We start from the raw sequence: 19,621 nt of genomic DNA on the forward strand, positions 1-19,621 counted from the left end.
TCATGCGATCGGCCCTCGCGATCGGCATGTTTAGAGAGCACCGATCGATCGGTAGAGAGTGAGTATCGGCAGATCTCGATCGGTGACCGATCGATCGGAGCATCCCTAGTTTCAACTAAAAAGCCAGTTGTTTTTGCAGATAGAGATACCGTAGAAACTTGACCACGTTTTAAACATTTTTCTACTGATATTGGGTTAAAAAGTAGTGAAACGAATCAAGTTAGAAACCGACGTAGGAGTTCAAGTAAGTGATTTTTCTTAGAGGTAGAAGTGAGGAAAACCTAGTGGATTTCTTTAACTATCGACTCCAGATCTGTTCTGATTATCCCACGAAAATCAGTCTTGTGCTTCTCTAGTATGATACTCCAGCCCATGATCTCCTTTTGAGTCGTAGCTGTCGTAGCGACGCAGCGAAAGCCAGTCCGCCTCGTATGAAGTCGTGCTGTAAATAAACGCTTCTGTGATACTTCCTGATGCCATCTTCTCCTTTTCCTCTTCTCCGACCCACTCCTCCACCTCCAGTTTGACCTCAGTGCGTTGATACAAGGTGGGAACGCTCTCAAATTCGTCCAGGAACTTCAGCATCTTCTCGTCCACTTTGTAGATCTCGCCCTTGATCCGGTGACCTTGACCCGGGACGTTGAGGAGGAAAGGGATGTTGTGCTTGCCGGCGATAACCAGCGGGTGTTTTTGGGCAGTGCATGCAGACGCCAGGAACTTCGCCTTCCCGTTGGCGACGTCTAACATGCGGTAATAGTTCGGCTGGCCCCTCTTCAGGGTGCCGTAGACGAAGACACGAGCCATGGGGTTTCACCTGGTTAAATAAAGGATAATATCACTCGTCAATATTAAGGATCCATGTATTTGTGATCCTCTCCAGAATGGAAGTAGTCATCACATACAGAGCATCAACTAGTTCCTGAACAGTGTCCTTCACATGCTGATATCCAACAGAGGGAGTTACACAGTCACAAGATGGAGGAATAGAAAGCAGTATTCAATGTTTACTTCAGATTAGCTCCACGTCAGAAATGATCATGCTTGTCATATGTCTATCTCCATAGAGGCTGAATCATCATGTTAATCACATAGCTATCATATGCCTCAAACAGTCCTGATGCTCTTCTAGGTAATCATACATCCTGTCATGTACACAGCTACCGTTGGAATACCTTTGTTATCATGTGGACTCTGTGTGTATGTTATATGAAATATAAGACTGCTTTACATGTTTGTGTATCCCATGATTGCTGCTGCCTTTAGAAATACATTTTCTAATCTTAATGCTATTTATCTGGTTAAATAATGATATGAAATCACGTGTCAGCAATGCAACAAGAGATACTAAAGGAAAGTGAAAGAGAATACATGTCCAAAACAGCTCACGTGAGGATTTGCAGAATTAAATACTGGAATATTCAATGAGCTCAGGGACCGAAAACATAAAGAATAGCAGTAACAAATAAAAAGAAATGTCATAATTCATGTTGGTTTTGAGCAGATTCTTCAGATGTTTAAGATGCAGAAGTGTCTCTGACTTTATTGAAGCTCTTTGGACTTTGTTACTGCTGAGTACATCGGCTCAATAATCAATTCACTGTCAGAGATTATCTGTAAAACGCACTGTTGTTTAAAGATCAGTGAAGATGTGAAAGGTCATTCAACAGCACAGACAGTATGTGGAGAAAGAATGACTGATCTTACAAATAGAAAAGTGTGAAAAGTAGTAGTAATATATGTTAAAAGTACCTCAACAAAAAATGCGAGAATTCAGAATATGATAATATAACTGGATTATAGTTATTAAAGGTAGGGTAGGTACATTTGAGAAACCGGCTCGATATCGCTAGAATTTGAAAATACACAACCGGAGAAAATCTGCCACTTCCTCCTCCAACACAGCCGGTTTCTCAAACTTACCTACCCTACCTTTAAGGCATTCAAGCCTCAATAATGTAACGTTGTATCTGGTAAAGGTAAAGCCCATTTTAACATATAAAACATACACCTCTCCGATTATTATTGATGTAAAGCTGTCAAATGAATGTAGTAGAAATGTAGGGGAAACACATGGCTTTTTTAACCTTGCAATAAGTAGTCATTTGATTTGCATCCTATTCAATGGACGATGACCGTGGAAACAGCACGTTTTAAGCACACAAGGGTTATGCAACTCAAAGCAGCTAAAAGCGTTATAATATATCCTGTAGAATTACACGAATGCAGTGTTATCTTACCAGGAATGTGATGCAGATATTGACACGCAGATTTATTTGATGTAGGTTTGAGAAAGTGCATCCGGGGCTGCGTTTCACTTCGGTTAAATGGATTCCTTGCGTCCCTCACTTGCGTCGTTTCCCTGCGACTAGTCCCTCCCACCAGGGAAGCATGGAGAGACGCAAGGAAACCACGAGAAGCAGGGAAATGAGTTTTAAGAGCAATGGGACGTCCTTTCCTCCGGAGCGTCACGTGAAGCGACGTCCGTTTGTGATGACGCTGCACAGCTGATCGTCTGACAGCAGCCAGCTCTGTCCCCGTTATTTTCACAAACACCCCCGCCTCTGTTAGTACACATTTACTGACACAAACATTTGTATCATCTGTTGTAGACCCAAATAAATCAAATCAAATAAGAACTCATTCTCAAAAAAGATAAACGCCATTCTTAAAATGTATAAACGAACAATAGTTGGATTAATATTGATTAGAGTGCACAATAGAAATAAAATAATTCAGAGAAGAAAAAGAGATATGTTATCTATCAAAACCCAGTTAGATTAACATTCATTGGATTGCACACTTTGTTTGTGTGGATATGTAGCAAATTAACATGTTAAATAGCACTTAATGACTGACTGAATGGAAATGACAATAAATGAACATGTAAAACGGAAAAAGCGATCATCAAAATGTTTCCAATAAATGAATAAAATAATTTTTGACCACTTTGTTGTTCAGATATATCACATATTTGTAACTGAATGATGCATGAATTGAAACAAAACACAGTATGAACTGAGGAGTGAGTCCCGTGAGTTTCATGTGTTTTCTTCACTCCGCTGGGAAACTCTGCTCTCAAGCATGAGATCAGTGCATGCGCTGCATCGTCCAATCAGTGAGCGATACACAGTAAGGGGGCGGGGCGAGTGTCTGAGGATTTCATCGAAGTCTGGTGGTTCCTCGATTATAGCTCCTCCATTATCGCTCCTCGCTCCTCGCTCCTCGGTCCTCCGGCAAAAATAAGGCCATTGGGACGCTACTCAAGATGGCGCAGACAAATCAACTTCCGGTGAGACCGAGACCGAGGAGCGAGGAAATGAAAAATAAGAGAAGTGAAACGCAGCCCGGATAAATCGTATGACATGCATCTGCTAGTATCCATCTACAGAGCGCATGCGCAGTGAAAATGTTGTACTCATTTAAACCAGCAGAGGGCGCCAAAACGACGAGAAAAAACATTTGTCATTATTATTATTATTTGTATTATATATCGTTTTTATTATATATATGTGCTATTACAATTATTATTAATATTGTCTTGTTTATGATTCATATACATATCAATAAGATGGCACTAAAGAAAAGCAATTAAGGGGCCAATTAAATGTTAAAGTTAAAAACCTGAGTGAATAATATGCTATTATGGAAAAAACATAGTATTTATAACTCAAAATAATGACCTAAATATGTGATTTAAATACACTATAAAACATGGCTCTTATATTCACAGAGGGCCGTAAACTAAAGGGGAAAAACAAACAAACAATGTTCAATAATTAATCAACTAGAATACAATGGAGATGTGCACCGCTGGTCCCATTAAAACCCACTTAACACAACAGAAATATTACAAAGCCATGCAACGACAATAGCAGAGGACAGCATTAAAAATAAATACACTTAAACTTAATTCACAAGTTCAGCACATCTTTACTACTTTAGTAAATAGGAGCCAAAAGGACAACGGCATCATAACTGTCCATTCAGCCAATTAACACGCTGGATCCCAGTTTACAAATAAAGGACATTACTGTGGCGTTATCTCAGGATCTCATCATACCTGAGTTGAAACAGCTTTTAGTCCTTGTTGACCTGAACTGGGAATGCTTTTCAAAATAACACTCCCTCCTCAAATTGAAGTGACTTCACAAGATGATATGTAGCCTTCTGTTACAAAAAAGATGCTCAGAACATATGAAATAATGAATAAAATGTTAAATGTGTTGTTGATGATAAGAGAGAGTTATAACAGAAAGAGACAGAAAAGACCTGCATCCGATGGATGGATCAACTGGATTTGGTGGTAGTAATTGCTCATTTTATGAAGAAGGATAATATATATGTGTTATACATTAAATCAAATCATGGCATACATTGCAAATCGAGTATACAGTATACAAAAACATTTTAAACTGCAGGTTCTTTAAATGTCCACAAGAAGGCGTTCTTTCAACAACCGCATCTCTTTGGTGGCCGCTGATTGGTTGATCAGATGACGTCAGCACGCCTGCAGCCTAGCAGCAGAAAAGACGACGTAAACAAAGCAGTCAGCTAAGTACCGTTAGCTCTTGTTTCGTGAGTAAAATACGTATTATATCTGATTTAGATTATAAATCAAATACTGGTTTATATTATCAGTGAGCACAGCTACTAATCTGCTTAGTAACAGACTCACTCGTGTGTTGAGATTGAAATCAAACGAGTTAACAAGAAACCGTTAGCTACTTTAGCTTTAGCTAGACACGGATTTATGTATTTATGCAATGGATTTGATTTTGAATAACGTTCATCGATCAGCTGGATAAACCCAGTGGTTTGGATTTGATCATCTGGACTGAGATGTTTAGTCTGATGGCGAACTGCTGCAACTGGCTCAAACGCTGGCGAGAGCCTGCAAGGTAAATCAAGTTTTATTATTAGTATTTATTAGTATTTACTGCTACTTTGTACTTCTACACCACTAGTTCAGAGGTAAATGGGGTACTTTTATTCCTCTAAATGTATTTAATAGCTTTACTTACTTTACTGATTTGGATTAATGATGTTAGATATATATACCAGCTTTGATAACACTTCGATGCATCAGTAATTATAAAACATATCATATATATTATTCTGAAATGGACCAATCTGCACAATGACTACTTCTACTGTCGCTACTTTAACTATATGTTTATGCTAATACTTTTCTACTTTTACTTGAGGAACATTTTGAATGCAGGACTTTTACTGTTTTTAATTTTTATTTGATTAATTAATTAATTTGACAGGGGCACAGTGCACATTGATTAACATTTCTGTAAATGCGCCAGAGTTAGCCAACAGGCTATTTTTCATGTTGAAAGTCATCCTAAAAAAAAATGTCACTTCAAATGACAGGTAAATACAATCAGTAAAACAACATTCAACATAGATGTTTATATTATGATAAAAATAATCTATAAACACTGCCTGTCTGCTTTGTGATATTCCCAAAGCAGACAGATAGCAACAGGTCAAGGCACATGTGTACAAACAGAGCGTTGTAAAGTGCAGATTGTGTCAGTGTTGACAGAGCTGATTTCCCACTAACCATGTTTTTAAGTTAGATTTGAATAAAGTGCAGGTGTTTTGTTCTCTAATCGTTACTGGGATTGAGTTCCACTGTTGTGCAGCTTTAAAAGAAAATGAAGATTGGCTGAATGAACTCTTCCTTAATGGAACAACGCAATCTCCTCTTGTTGCAGCTCTTGTTGACCTAGTTACAGGTGTGCGTATGGTGATGTCTGTAACAGAGTATTCCTACACTCTGGTACTTCTACTTTTACTCAAGTACAAGCTCTGAGTACTTCTAATTTTACTCAAGTACAAGATCTGAGTACTTCTACTTTTACTCAAGTACATGATCTGAGTACTTCTAATTTTACTCAAGTACCAGATGCGAGTGCTTCTACTTTTACTCAAGTACAAGATCTGAGTACTTCTACTTTTACTCAAGTACAAGATCTGAGTACTTCTACTTTTACTCAAGAACAATATCTGAGTACTTCTACTTTTACTCAAGAACAATATCTGAGTACTTCTACTTTTACTCAAGAACAATATCTGGTACTTCTACTTTTACTCAAGTACAAGATCTGAGTACTTCTACTTTTACTCAAGAACAATATCTGAGTACTTCTACTTTTACTCAAGTACAAGCTCTGAGTACTTCTACTTTTACTCAAGTACAAGCTCTGAGTACTTCTACTTTTACTCAAGTACAAGATCTGAGTTCTTCTACTTTTACTCAAGTACAAGATCTGAGTTCTTCTACTTTTACTCAAGTACAAGCTCTGAGTACTTCTACTTTTACTCAAGTACAAGATCTGAGTGCTTCTACTTTTACTCAAGTACAAGCTCTGAGTACTTCTACTTTTACTCAAGTACAAGATCTGAGTGCTTCTACTTTTACTCAAGTACAAGATCTGAGTACTTCTACTTTTACTCAAGTACAAGCTCTGAGTACTTCTACTTTTACTCAAGTACAAGCTCTGAGTACTTCTACTTTTACTCAAGTACAAGATCTGAGTACTTCTACTTTTACTCAAGTACAAGATCTGAGTACTTCTACTTTTACTCAAGTACAAGATCTGAGTACTTCTACTTTTACTCAAGAACAATATCTGAGTACTTCTACTTTTACTCAAGAACAATATCTGAGTACTTCTACTTTTACTCAAGAACAATATCTGGTACTTCTACTTTTACTCAAGTACAAGATCTGAGTACTTCTACTTTTACTCAAGAACAATATCTGAGTACTTCTACTTTTACTCAAGTACAAGCTCTGAGTACTTCTACTTTTACTCAAGTACAAGATCTGAGTTCTTCTACTTTTACTCAAGTACAAGATCTGAGTTCTTCTACTTTTACTCAAGTACAAGATCTGAGTGCTTCTACTTTTACTCAAGTACAAGATCTGAGTACTTCTACTTTTACTCAAGTACAAGATCTGAGTACTTCTACTTTTACTCAAGTACAAGATCTGAGTACTTCTACTTTTACTCAAGTACAAGCTCTGAGTACTTCTACTTTTACTCAAGTACAAGATCTGAGTACTTCTACTTTTACTCAAGTACAAGCTCTGAGTTCTTCTTCCACCTCTGATTTGATTTATTAGGTTAAAGCAGGTTAATATAATACACTTGTATTCAACCACTGAGCGATCAGACAGATCTAAGCTCAGTGGATTCTGACCAAGGTACAAAGTGGGATATTATTCATCTCAATCATGCATGTATTGCAGCTCTCTTGTTCCATCACAGCCAATACAATCTCAAGAAAGCCCTTTGACTATTCTAGAGGGAACAAGATATACACTGCACACACTTTTCAACACTTTGCAAACACAGAAATGTGCTGACAAGTTTCTTGGTGTAAAGTAAGTCAGTCAGACGTGTTGAAAGGGTGTTTGTAAAAACTGTTCACTTGGTTATTCTTTGACATTTCCATGAAGCAGCAAACAGTTAGAATATTAATCAAGGAGAATATTTGGTGGTTAAATCAATGTTGAACATAATACACTTTGATTATAAACGACAGTGCTTCCCCTTATGATGCCTCGGGCTCACAATCCATATATAAGTGTTTTTACCTGATACCAGACATTGGGTGTGAAGAAGCAAAATATAATTCAGAGTGTTTATCCCACGTGGTTCCTGTGAGGCTCCTGATCCTCTGGACTTAGTCAGGAAATCCTCCCCTAATCCTGCAGCAGGTCTGTGCCGCGGGTCTCTTCTTCTGACCGGTTGTTATGAAGGGTTTTGTAGCACGGAGGACAAAGGGCAGACAGTTTGTCTCGCCTCGTGTCACCTCATAGAGGTTTACAGCCAGAGGACGCCCCGATGAAAACCGCCTGGCTCCAGAGGACAGTTAGATGGATAGTGCGGTTCATGTCTTTTCGGCGCAGGTCGCGAAGTTAAGTATTTACTCAGGAGACAAGACAGTTTTTGTTTATGTGTACAACTTATGTTAATCTCCTCTCAGGTATTAGGAGTCCTTTTGTTTCTGGTGATTTCTTCTACATAAGCATCCAATAAAAAGATTCTCAACTTATAATTGTCTTTGAAAGGTCAATTTAAAAAGTGTCTCCAGGTTCGCCTTTATTCTTTTGAGAGCAAATATGTGTTAAACTCAAAATATTTCTTTTATTTCCGACACGTTAGTTGGGTTTGAATGAAATCAGTCAAAAATATAGTAAACAGTGGTGGAAATCTTACATATTTTCAGAAAGGTTACACATGCACACAACAAATGCTTTGCAAGAGTACGTTTTCTGGACTGTTAAGAAACTTTGAGATCCTCAACACTTTCTGCCCAAGTGTGTGGATGAAGTGCTGCTGGGTGACTTCCTGTTGGAGGTTTTTGAACATGCATAATGACTGACGCTGATATCTGTGTTCACGTGTGTTCATTTCCTCCCAACAGGAAAGTGACTCTGGTGATGGTGGGTCTGGATAATGCCGGGAAGACGGCCACAGTACGAGGAATCCAAGGAGGTTAGTACTGTTTGTTAATAATGTGTATAAAGTGTGTTTTTATCAGCATATCCTTCCTGTTCTTTTATACTTTGCTTTACATGTGCGTTGTCTCTGCTAACACGACCTCTCGTTGCTGTTTCCCGCAGAGAATCCCCAGGATGTGGCTCCCACGGTGGGTTTTTCCAAGGTCGACCTGAAGCAGGGCAAGTTCGAGGTGACCATCTTCGATCTGGGCGGCGGGAAGAGGATCCGGGGCATCTGGAAGAACTACTACTCCGAGTCTCACGGCGTGGTGTTTGTGGTCGACTCCAGCGACGTCCAGAGGATCCAGGAGTTACGGGAGACGATGGCCGAGGTCCTCCAGCACCCTCGCATCGCTGGGAAACCTGTGTTAGTGTGAGTGTTATCATGCAAGAAAATTATACTTAAATGATCTGTTTGGTGTTTCAGCCAATCAGAGACAGGCTCTGTATATATCTGAGACCTGTGATATATTGATGATAAACAGTATAACAGGGGACCTTTAAAACTACTCTAAAATGTGAAAGCACAGAGGTGTGAAAGATGAGTTGATCACAGAGAAATTGGTTCACCTCGAAGTCTGAAAACGAAAAAAAGAGTAATCTGCATAATCAGTAATCGGCATACGTTGAGACACACAGAATTTCTTCAGGTAGTCAGATGGTGTTTTATTCAAACAAGTCATATTTCCATAAGCTTTCCAGCCACTAACACTTGTGCAGCGATTGAGTTCAACAGCTGTCCCTGCAGCTTGAGCTCCTCTGGTCGAGTCACAGGAGAGGGATTGTATTTATTTAGCTTTTCCTACTCGACGTTAATCACTAATATATCTCCTTATTCCTCTCTGTGCTCGCAGGCTTGCCAACAAACAGGACCAGGAGGGAGCGCTGGCTGAAGCCGACATCATTGAGAACCTGTCGTTAGAGAAGCTTGTTAACGAGAACAAGTGTCTCTGTCAGATCGTAAGTGTTTGTGCACCTGTTGTGGAAACGCCACTTGAATTTCATCAAGGGCATTGAACTGCAGTTTCCCCCCAAACACACACACAAAGAGCCAGTTCATTCTCCTTCTTTAGTATGTCTGCTTTTCATCCAAAGTATCTCGTAAAACTAAATCTTTTTCGGAGAGGTTTCCTAATATACATCCGTCCCCCAGGAGCCATGCTCGGCCGTTCTGGGTTACGGCAAAAAGGTCGACAAGTCCATCAAGAAGGGCCTGAAGTGGCTGCTCAACAACATTGCCAAAGACTACGAGGCCATTACTGAGCGCGTGCAGAAAGATACGGCGGAGCAGCGCGCTCAGGAGGAACAGGACAAGAAGGAGAGGGCGGAGAGGGTGAGGAGGATACGACAGGAGAGGTGAGGATCACGAAGGGACCGTAAGAAAATCTATGAGATAACATTTCAGCAATAAAACCTTCCCTTGCTCTCCGAAAAAATCAAGAAATTAGCTTTTGAAGTTTTAAATACGCAATCTAGTAAATACATTTTGGTTTACGATGCTTAAAAGTTTTTCCAAAGTGCTTCACTCTAACTTTTATAGTCTCTAAGAACCCTGGATATTGCATTTTGTTTTTGATAGAGGGGAAAAACTCCCCCTGACTGGTTATTAAATCTCAAAGCGTTGCATCATTGAGCTTCAAAGTGAACGTGGTGTTGTGTCCGTAGGGAGCGAGAGGAGCGCGAAGAGGCAGAGCGCGAGGGAAGGCCCATCGAGGAAGAGGAGCTCGACGAGGAAAACATCCCAAATCCCTTTCAGCCAATCAGCAACGTGATCTCTGTGGTGTGTGTGAGCACAAGTACACGCATCCTTTACTCAAGTAGAAGTACAGATACTCGTGTTTAAAAATACTCTGGGAAAAGTAGAAGTACTGACTAAACTTCTTTACTCAAGTGAAAGTAAAGAGGGCTTTGAAATGTACTTCAGTAAAAAGTACCCATAACTAGCAGCTGTTTTAAAGAGTACCTGACCTCCCTTTATATTAATAGAACAATAATGTCATTGTTAGCTAATGAATGTTTCCATGCTGAACAACGGCAACATGACAACGTTTTCATTGGTCCCTCTTCTTTAGAGAAGACCAGGAAATGATGGATACACGGATCGTGTTCAAATCAATAGGCACGCAATGACTCTAAATAATAATGATCACGCCACCAAACACACATTCAAACTAAAGGAACCAGCCTGTTTGGGAAATGTGAGAAGTAGAAAGTACAGGTATTTGTGTTCAACATGTAAGAAGTAGAAAGTACAGGTATTTGGGTTCAACATGTAAGAAGTAGAAAGTACAGGTATTTGGGTTCAACATGTAAGAAGTAGAAAGTACAGGTATTTGTGTTCAACATGTAAGAAGTAGAAAGTACAGGTATTTGTGTTCAACATGTAAGAAGTAGAAAGTACAGGTATTTGGGTTCAACATGTAAGAAGTAGAAAGTACAGGTATTTGGGTTCAACATGTGAGAAGTAGAAAGTACAGGTATTTGGGTTCAACATGTAAGAAGTAGAAAGTACAGGTATTTGTGTTCAAAATGTAAGAAGTAGAAAGTACAGGTATTTGGGTTCAAAATGTAAGAAGTAGAAAGTACAGGTATTTGGGTTCAACATGTAAGAAGTAAGAAGTAGAAAGTACAGGTATTTGAGTTCAACATGTAAGAAGTAGAAAGTACAGGTATTTGAGTTCAACATGTAAGAAGTAGAAAGTACAGGTATTTGGGTTCAACATGTAAGAAGTAGAAAGTACAGGTATTTGGGTTCAACATGTAAGAAGTAGAAAGTACAGGTATTTGTGTTCAACATGTGAGAAGTAGAAAGTACAGGTATTTGGGTTCAACATGTAAGAAGTAGAAAGTACAGGTATTTGTGTTCAACATGTAAGAAGTAGAAAGTACAGGTATTTGTGTTCAACATGTAAGAAGTAGAAAGTACAGGTATTTGGGTTCAACATGTAAGAAGTAGAAAGTACAGGTATTTGGGTTCAACATGTGAGAAGTAGAAAGTACAGGTATTTGGGTTCAACATGTAAGAAGTAGAAAGTACAGGTATTTGTGTTCAAAATGTAAGAAGTAGAAAGTACAGGTATTTGGGTTCAAAATGTAAGAAGTAGAAAGTACAGGTATTTGGGTTCAACATGTAAGAAGTAAGAAGTAGAAAGTACAGGTATTTGAGTTCAACATGTAAGAAGTAGAAAGTACAGGTATTTGAGTTCAACATGTAAGAAGTAGAAAGTACAGGTATTTGGGTTCAACATGTAAGAAGTAGAAAGTACAGGTATTTGGGTTCAACATGTAAGAAGTAAGAAGTAGAAAGTACAGGTATTTGAGTTCAACATGTAAGAAGTAGAAAGTACAGGTATTTGGGTTCAACATGTAAGAAGTAAGAAGTAGAAAGTACAGGTATTTGAGTTCAACATGTAAGAAGTAGAAAGTACAGGTATTTGTGTTCAACATGTAAGAAGTCAAAGTAAAAAGTCGTCGTGGAGTAAAGTACTGATACCAGATACTTAAGTACAGTAACGAAGTATTTGTACTCCACTACTTCCCACCTCTGACTGATAAAGGGGGTTTTCTGTGTTTTTCCAGAAGACAGATATCGTGTGTGTCGCTTGAAGACGAGAAAAAACGACTAGCTTTTTCTTGGTGTTTTTTAGTCAAGAATCCAATACAGTGTTTAGGCTTTCTGGTAATACAACTATCTCTGATAATGTGCCTTTTTGTCCCTTTTTAGAATGATGGCAAAGAAATGGAAAGGAAGGAGGTCCGTACCAACAGCCCGAAGAGAGACGCAGATCACGAGGAAGAGGAGGATGAGGATGACGAAGAGCCGAACGACACGAGACAAACGCTGGAAAATCCCACAGCAGGTGAGCGTGATCCACTTTAAATGTCATATATAATACAGTTTTATAGCTGGAGCTGTTCCCGACTGACTCTCAATGATTTCAATCACTTGGCAAATAGTTTTCAAAACGTGATTTGTGCCAAGAGTTTTATTTAGAAGTCAAATCGACAGATAATTCACAATCTCTGTCGATGTTAAAATAACGCTTTTTGAAGTCTAGTAGATAAATAAGAAGCTTTGAAAACAAATCAAACAAACAAGCGGAGATTATTCAAAGTGAGATGTATTTTTATTAAATTAAGCAACTGTCTGATATTTATCCTCATCTTCTTCAATACGCTCCGATTACTGGTGTCTGAGAGATAAATATAATTACACATTAAGATGAGAAGGGATACAAAGATGGTCAAAAGTAAGTAGTCAAAGCTGAAGGGAAGGAGCCATCTTTTATTGAATTGATGTGAGACGATTTGAACATCTGGACTTTCTTTATCAACTCGTCGGTTTCATGCATTTTAAGTCCTGTCTATGTTTGTCAGATTATTTGGAAAATGTAAGATCATTGAGTCATCATCGTGAAAACTGCTCTCCTCACATCAGCCTCGACGGGTGATCAAGAGAAGAAGAAGACGACGACGACGAGGAAGCTTCACCTGAAGAGGAAACACAGAGTCGACCCTCTGAGGACGGAGGAGGGTCCCGCAGAGAGTCCCCCCCCCCGACCAGGTCAGTCTTTAAAAGTACTTTAACACAAACACCTGTACTTTCTACTTCTTACATTTCAAAGTTCTTTACTTTTACTTGAGTTACGAACTTTAGTCAGTACTTCTACTTTCACCAGAGTATTTTTAAACACGAGTATCTGTACTTCTACTTGAGTAAAGGACGTGTGTACTTTTGCCATCTCTGCTTATGTAGCTTCTAATTAAATCTCACTAAAAATAACTTTTAATTTGAATATTTGCAACAGCTTCACTTTATAAAGTTGATAATGAAAAAGCCCAATAACAAGCTTGAAATACATTTCCTCTTATTATCAGCAATCTGAAGCTTCTGTTTTAAGGAATGAGCTGCTAACTAAATAAAGTAAACCCTCTGGAGAGCTGTGAGCTGTTTTTTTCTTACAGCATTTTCAAGTATCAAGAATAATTTACCTACATTGGATCGACTTTTCCAACTTATAACTTAAAGGTGGGGTAGGTAAGTTTGAGAAACCGGCTCGAGATACACTTTTTGTTATATTCCATGGAATGCTCTTAACATCCAGATAGCAATGAATATCTGAAGTGCTTTGACAATAAATCCATAAAAACATGTCATCTGTGGAAGCTGTAGTACTGTAAAAAGCACGACCAATCATCTGAGCCGGCCCGGCTAAAATAACTGGATGGCCTACCTGCCTGTCAGCCTTCCATCTGTGCACAAACTTATCTCGTGCCCTCATTGGTCATGTGCGCGTTCGTGTGTGTTGGAGGAGGGGCTCTGTGAGGAAGTGGCAGATTTTTTCCGGTTGTGTATTTTCAAATTCTAGCGCCCTCGAGCTGGTTTCTCAAACTTACCTACCCTACCTTTAACTTATGAGGCAATAAACCTGTAGTGAGTGGCCCAGCCCTTCGTATGTTTTTCTGTATGTGGCCCTCGGTGAAAAAGGTTTGGACCCCCCTGCTCTAAAGTGACATCAAGTCTATCAGATGGACCAGAACCTATCTTCCTCTCTTTCGATGTGTCCTGCTCACTGTGTATTCATTTTGTTTCTCTAGTGGGATGGGCAACTCCTAAAGCGTCTAGGCTGCCAAAACTAGAGCCCCTCGGAGACTCGAGACATTCTGGTAAAGGCGCCGGTGATGTCCGCTCGTTCTACACCCCTCACCGCTAACCAACCATTACTCTTTCTTTTTGCCAAATCCACTAACCCCGTAATAATAAAATAAAAACACTCATCATCAGTTTGAAGAGTGTGTGTGGTGGTTGTGTACGAAGGAAACCCTGAGTGTGTGTCGACTTTAAATAAGCATGTCTTTCTCTCATCTCACTGTGTGTGTGTGTGTGTGTGTGTGTGTGTGTGTGTGTGTGGGGTGTGTGTGTGTGTGTGTGCTGTGTGTGTGTGTGTGTGTGTGTGTGTGTGTGTGTGTGTGTGTGTGTGTGTGTGTGTGTGTGTGTGTGTGTGTGTGTGTGTTGTGTGTGTGTGTGTGTGTGTGTGTGTGTGTGTGTGTGTGTGTGTGTGTGTGTGTGTGTGTGTGTGTGTGTGTGTGTGTGTGTGTGTGTGTGTGTGTGTGTGTGTGTGTGTGTGTGTGTGTGTGTGTGTGTGTGTGTGTGTGTGTGTGTGTGAGCTCTAATTGATTTCTATTGCAGGACTTCTCGATGGATGTTCAGTAGTTTTCTAACGTAGTCAAATCCTTTTTTCCCCCTCCTCCCCTCCTTTCACAGAATTTCACAAGAAGCCTCTGCCTCCTCTCGCCAAGCGGCCGAACGGCGACTCTCACGACATCGTTTTTTAAACTTCCTGTTACCGATTGAGCTCGTCCAATCATGGCTCTCTCTCCCTCCTTTCTTTTTGTTTGCTTTCTGTCTCAAGCGAGCGCCGTGTAGACGCCAAACTCAGAGACTCCTGAGGCGCCGAAGACTACGAAACCCAGGAGCATCATGGGAAATAAAGTGCTGATGGGAAGCAGCTTACACAGGAGCATCATGGGAAATGAAGTGCTGATGGGAAGCAGCTTCACAAACGGACACGATTGAGTGACGGTGCTTTTCTTTAGACTGACATGTTCTACTGTTATCAGTGTTAGACGGTACATGTTTCCCACAGAAAGGCTTTTAATTGAGTCAGAATGTAAATATGTCCGCTATAACCTTATATATGTTTATGTCTGTTTCTGAACAATGGATTTGTACACACACGCCGCCATTAAACAATGACCATATATGTTTATTTTGCACCTTCGGTTTTGTCGTGTAGACAAAAGGTGTTTTGATATCTCGGAGGTCTTAAGTGGCTTTTCACAGCTCAGTGCTTTAAATCGGATCTTTTTTAACGGTGGGAACAGTTTCCCTTTTTACAAAACAAGCAGAAATGTGTGTGTGTGATTCGCCGCACTTCGCTGTACTGTACATGGAGAAATAAATACACTACATTATTGTTGTTTAAAGGTCAATTTTAGATATGAATGTCTTGACATTTCACGTCTTGTCTCATAAGGGATTTGTATTTATTGTTTAAAATGTACACATATATTTGTCTTTATTTGTCTACAGATTGTTTACACTGTGTATCTGCTTTTAAAGTGATATTTCTCTCGAGGCAGACTCCCCGAAGACGTGAGCCTGCTGCTGTTTTTGTTCCAGCTTTTCCCGCACCCATTTTCACTTTGATAAAAAGCTGAAAATAGCAAAAAAAATCATCTCAATAAGCACAAATCAGGATAAAAGAACTTGGAAAGCCAACATTGCCCCAGTTTAGAGTCTGCAGGAAGGGAGGAGAACATTTCTTCACCTGGAACTGCCAATACTGGGTCAGAACCATAGACTGAGGGAAATATCACTTTGAATACTGTATTTCAGATCCATAGCACAGCACTCACTCTCTGTTAATGAGCTAGATGTTTGAAGACATATTTTTTCTACGCAGTTTGGATTTTATAACCGCACAATAAATGATGTTTTACGTATATATTTCTCGACTGATTGTTTGTTTTCTACGTCATAAGCAGCTGGATTGGAAGTGTTTGTTTTTATTATTGGTTCATCACACAGCACCTGCAGAGCGAGCACCTGCAGAGCGAACACCTGCGTGCTGATGGTTTATTCAGTATGTCTGCAGCTTGAAATGATGAACATAGTGATTATTGTTATGACTCAACACTGTCACTGTCTGAAAAGCTGATTTAAGTGGATAAATAGAGATTTTTGGGATGTTTTAAGGGGAAATTAAGTAAATATTAGGCATTTACATTAAAAAGCAATCTTCCAGTTATAGTGTAGCAACAGATTATGCTGATTGGTTTGAATTTAAATCATATTTTTGCTATTAATCTTAAAATAATAATACATTCTACTAATACATGGGACTTTTTGAAACCATATTACAAAATTATTCACAAAAGCGTAATAAAATACGATGAAAGCATTATAAAAAGAGCGTGAAAATTAGATAATATATTAAATAATACAATTATAATTGGTTGTTGGACAAAGCAAGGAATTGCCGTGTTTTGATTAGTTTTTGGGGGGGAAATGTCGCAGTCACGTTGCCTGACTCATGTCTTATGACAACAGCAAACCCAATGAACTCACAGTATTAACAAACACACTCATTTCCAGAGTACAGTAATGATTTGTCACAAATACAAATGAAACAGCCCAGGGGTAAAGCATTTTTCAACGTGCTTGTAATAAAACAAGCAAAGCTGCATGCTTAAATAAGCCTGGAGAAAATTAACACCTGCAACAAAATGATGGATTATGTGAAAATGTGTCTTAAAAAGAAGCCGTGAGAATTGAACCCGCTTGTTGACAAAGTAATTACACATCTTCAGAGTACAGAGACATATCTGCCAGGACTTTATTAGGATTAAAATCAGGAAATGTATCTCCAGAGAGTCGTAGTAATGATTTTTTATAATTGTAAACAGTACGTGACAGGTTTGGAAATGAGCTTTCCTTTCCAAATAAAAATCCACCGCTTCTCATTTAGACATTGTCAAACATCTGTTAGCAGCTCCTACAGGCCATGTCACCGGCATCCAGGACATTGCAATAATGTGTCGTCTCATTACTGTGCTCCCTGTTGTCGATATACAGACAGGCTTCATTTAAGTGAGCGATGTCATGATGTCGAACCCTGCAGGACATCGAGGAGCAGCAGATGCACCGCTGCCCTTAAGCAGATGCTTTCAAACCATCAATCCGCCGCTCATTATGCACACACTCCTCCGGATCAATCTGTTACGTCGAGTCCATTCCAGGAGCCATTCTGTGATGAAGTGTTGTAATTTACACTTTTCTACCGCCAACCCCAAGTCTGCATCTGTTTCAGTTACTCAGATAACCCAGAATGCCTTTCAGAAAAAGTCTGCAGAGAGAAAGAGAGGAAGTTTTCATGTCAGGGAAAAGTCAGCGTCATTATGTGGCTTATACAATTGTTAAAAATGGCCCCAAGCATGAGGAAGCTACAGGATTACAAGAAGATGTGGCATTGCATTTTTAGTCTACTGAGGATTCTCTCAGTGGAGGAAATGGTATCTTCTACAATGGATGTGTCCTTTTGCAAATGTAGGTGCAGAGGGAACATTTTCTGCTATCAAACTATATCATAGATTTGTTAGAAACACAGAAGAACGACAGGAAGCTTCTTGTGTTTTACTTACAGCCATATGGATGCATTACATACTGATTAATGAGGATAGAAACATCAAAATGCAGATTAAGTGAACTTTTGTTGTCCTTTTACTTGACCCTGGTCGGATTTGATCAAAAATGGATTGACCTCTACATGAGATAGTTGTAGAAAAGTTGCCTGATTGTATAGATTTTCATGCAGACCGATAAAAGAGTCCGATAAGAACAAGATTTTGGGACTTCCTGTGCGCCAGAGCATGTAGCACGTGTTCACCTATTATCCTCTGATGCTTCATAACTTCAGGTAAAACTTCTTGAACGTGCAATTATCCGTCTGATATTTAGAGTTAGTGCATTGGAAACCACTGAGAATCATAGTTCTCTCATAGTTTCCAATGCCAAGGGGTCAAATACTGTAATACCCAATAATAAAGGGATCCCGCTAACAATAATTATTTGTGCAGAACAGAGCCACTTCACCTGCTTTGTTTTCACATTTCACTGTGTGGCTCTACCTCTACCATCTCAAACAGTTAAATACTGCTTAAGCATTGAAGCATCAGAACTAATAACCTTTTTTTAATGAAGCATTTTAAATAAAAAGTAAAAAAATACACATTTCTGTCTTTTGCATGCAAGCTTTAGACAACACATGCCATATATCCCTCATAAGTGCACAAAGAAGTTCTGTTATGTATTCAGGAAGGCTAGTGAAACATCAGGTGTGTGTGTGTGTGTGTGTGTGTGTGCGTGTGTGTGTGTGTGTGTGTGTGTGTGTGTGTGTGTGTGTGTGTGTGTGTGTGTGTGTGTGTGTGTACTGTATCTGCTCTCTACCACACCTTGAATGGGTCAAAGCAAAGCTCCCATATGTGAAGCAGCTTATAAGAGACGAGGCATTCACTGTCTCACTGAAGGACACACTGATGGACACTTTCTGCATGCAGATATCACATCTGTGGCCATGGGATCCACTCAGTGTGTGGATATTCATGACAAAAAAAACCTTTTCAATGTGCAGTATTTCCTGATATTCAGCCTAGAAATCCCCCTAAACGTTTTGACGAGACAGCAACACGAAGTACCACAGATCTGGACCCAAATATCTCCTTTGCATTAGTTTTAAAAACATGCACTGAGTTGTTTTTGATGCTAATTCCATCATGAAGCATTCTGTATAGATGTAGCATAACCTAGGGCTGTGCAATTAATCGTATTTTAATCGCAATTACGATTTTGGCCTGCCACAATTACGAAAACAACATAATCGAATTAAACAATTATTTTGCTTTGCTTTGATTTTTGTGACAGTGCACTGCAACATATTTGATCTAATTTATTTTGGTCTAATTTATTTGTATTTATCATATTTATATATGTTTAGTAGCTTTTGGAAGTGCGCTCCAAAATATTTGTTGATCTTGTTTATTGGTATTTATTATTTTGATATTATTTATTTAAAGTTTTTCAGTTGAATTATACGTTCAGGGTAATCAACAGTTATAAGATACTGTTCAAATTATTATTTGTATTTGTTTTAAAGTTCAATAAATGGATGTTTTCAAAGTCAATGAATAATCGTATTTAATAATCGTGATATCAATTATTGACCAAAATAATCGTGATTATGATTTTTGCCATAATCGCACAGCCCTAGCATAACCCCTCCTCTTCTCTCTTCCTGTACCGTTATAAAAGACAGTGAAGAAGACATTTGTTAGGACACATTACGCGGATAAGCCATCGCTTTACAACGCCTACTTTTCATCTTACAGCACGCAGCAATATGTGAAAGCACCTCCTGTGTGTGTGTGTGTTATCTAGAACAATCATTAAATGTCCATTATGCCGTTTAAAAAATGCCCGTGATGAGCTCTGTGTCAACAGAACCCAACCTGTCATGACACCCCGAGGCCCAAATGAAG

The 19,621-nt window shown here is 39.1% G+C and overlaps 2 protein-coding genes across 4 annotated transcripts; one reads left to right on the plus strand and one right to left on the minus strand.

Moving 5' to 3' along the window:
- Window positions 1-3: 3 nt before the first annotated feature.
- On the minus strand, window positions 4-2,387 carry LOC117498898 (gamma-glutamylaminecyclotransferase B-like). Its single transcript, XM_034151060.1, has 2 exons — window positions 2,238-2,387; window positions 4-814 (listed from the first exon to the last, which is right to left on the minus strand). Exon 2 carries the CDS (start codon window positions 802-804, stop codon window positions 337-339), a length of 468 nt encoding a protein of 155 aa, XP_034006951.1. The 5' UTR covers window positions 805-814; window positions 2,238-2,387; the 3' UTR covers window positions 4-336.
- Window positions 2,388-4,530: 2,143 nt separating this feature from the next.
- Window positions 4,531-16,022, plus strand: arl13b (ADP-ribosylation factor-like 13b). Of its 3 annotated transcripts, none has more exons than XM_034151061.1 (10): window positions 4,531-4,898; window positions 8,449-8,519; window positions 8,648-8,897; window positions 9,379-9,484; window positions 9,678-9,880; window positions 10,190-10,304; window positions 12,249-12,384; window positions 12,963-13,088; window positions 14,123-14,191; window positions 14,790-16,022. In XM_034151061.1, the coding sequence occupies exons 1-10, from the start codon at window positions 4,840-4,842 to the stop codon at window positions 14,858-14,860; spliced, it is 1,206 nt and encodes a 401-aa protein (XP_034006952.1). In that variant the 5' UTR covers window positions 4,531-4,839; the 3' UTR covers window positions 14,861-16,022. The 3 variants fall into 3 exon arrangements, with proteins under 3 accessions (XP_034006952.1, XP_034006953.1, XP_034006954.1); XM_034151062.1 differs by having other exon boundaries at window positions 14,938-16,022; XM_034151063.1 differs by lacking the exon at window positions 14,123-14,191 and having other exon boundaries at window positions 14,938-16,022.
- The last annotated feature ends 3,599 nt before the right edge of the window (window positions 16,023-19,621 follow it).

Source organism: Trematomus bernacchii, unplaced genomic scaffold (genome assembly GCF_902827165.1).
Source record: "Trematomus bernacchii unplaced genomic scaffold, fTreBer1.1, whole genome shotgun sequence".
NCBI classification, from domain to species: Eukaryota; Metazoa; Chordata; class Actinopteri; order Perciformes; family Nototheniidae; genus Trematomus; species Trematomus bernacchii.

Bases quoted from the DNA above. Each gene is read 5' to 3' on its own strand.
- LOC117498898 (XM_034151060.1), bottom strand. From the start codon at position 804: ATGGCTCGTGTCTTCGTCTACGGCACCCTGAAGAGGGGCCAGCCGAAC.
- arl13b (XM_034151061.1), top strand. From the start codon at position 4,840: ATGTTTAGTCTGATGGCGAACTGCTGCAACTGGCTCAAACGCTGGCGA. The intron at 8,898-9,378 runs GTGAGTGTTATC...CTGTGCTCGCAG, and splicing joins GCTGGGAAACCTGTGTTAGT to GCTTGCCAACAAACAGGACC. The intron at 14,192-14,789 runs GTAAAGGCGCCG...CTCCTTTCACAG, and splicing joins CGGAGACTCGAGACATTCTG to AATTTCACAAGAAGCCTCTG.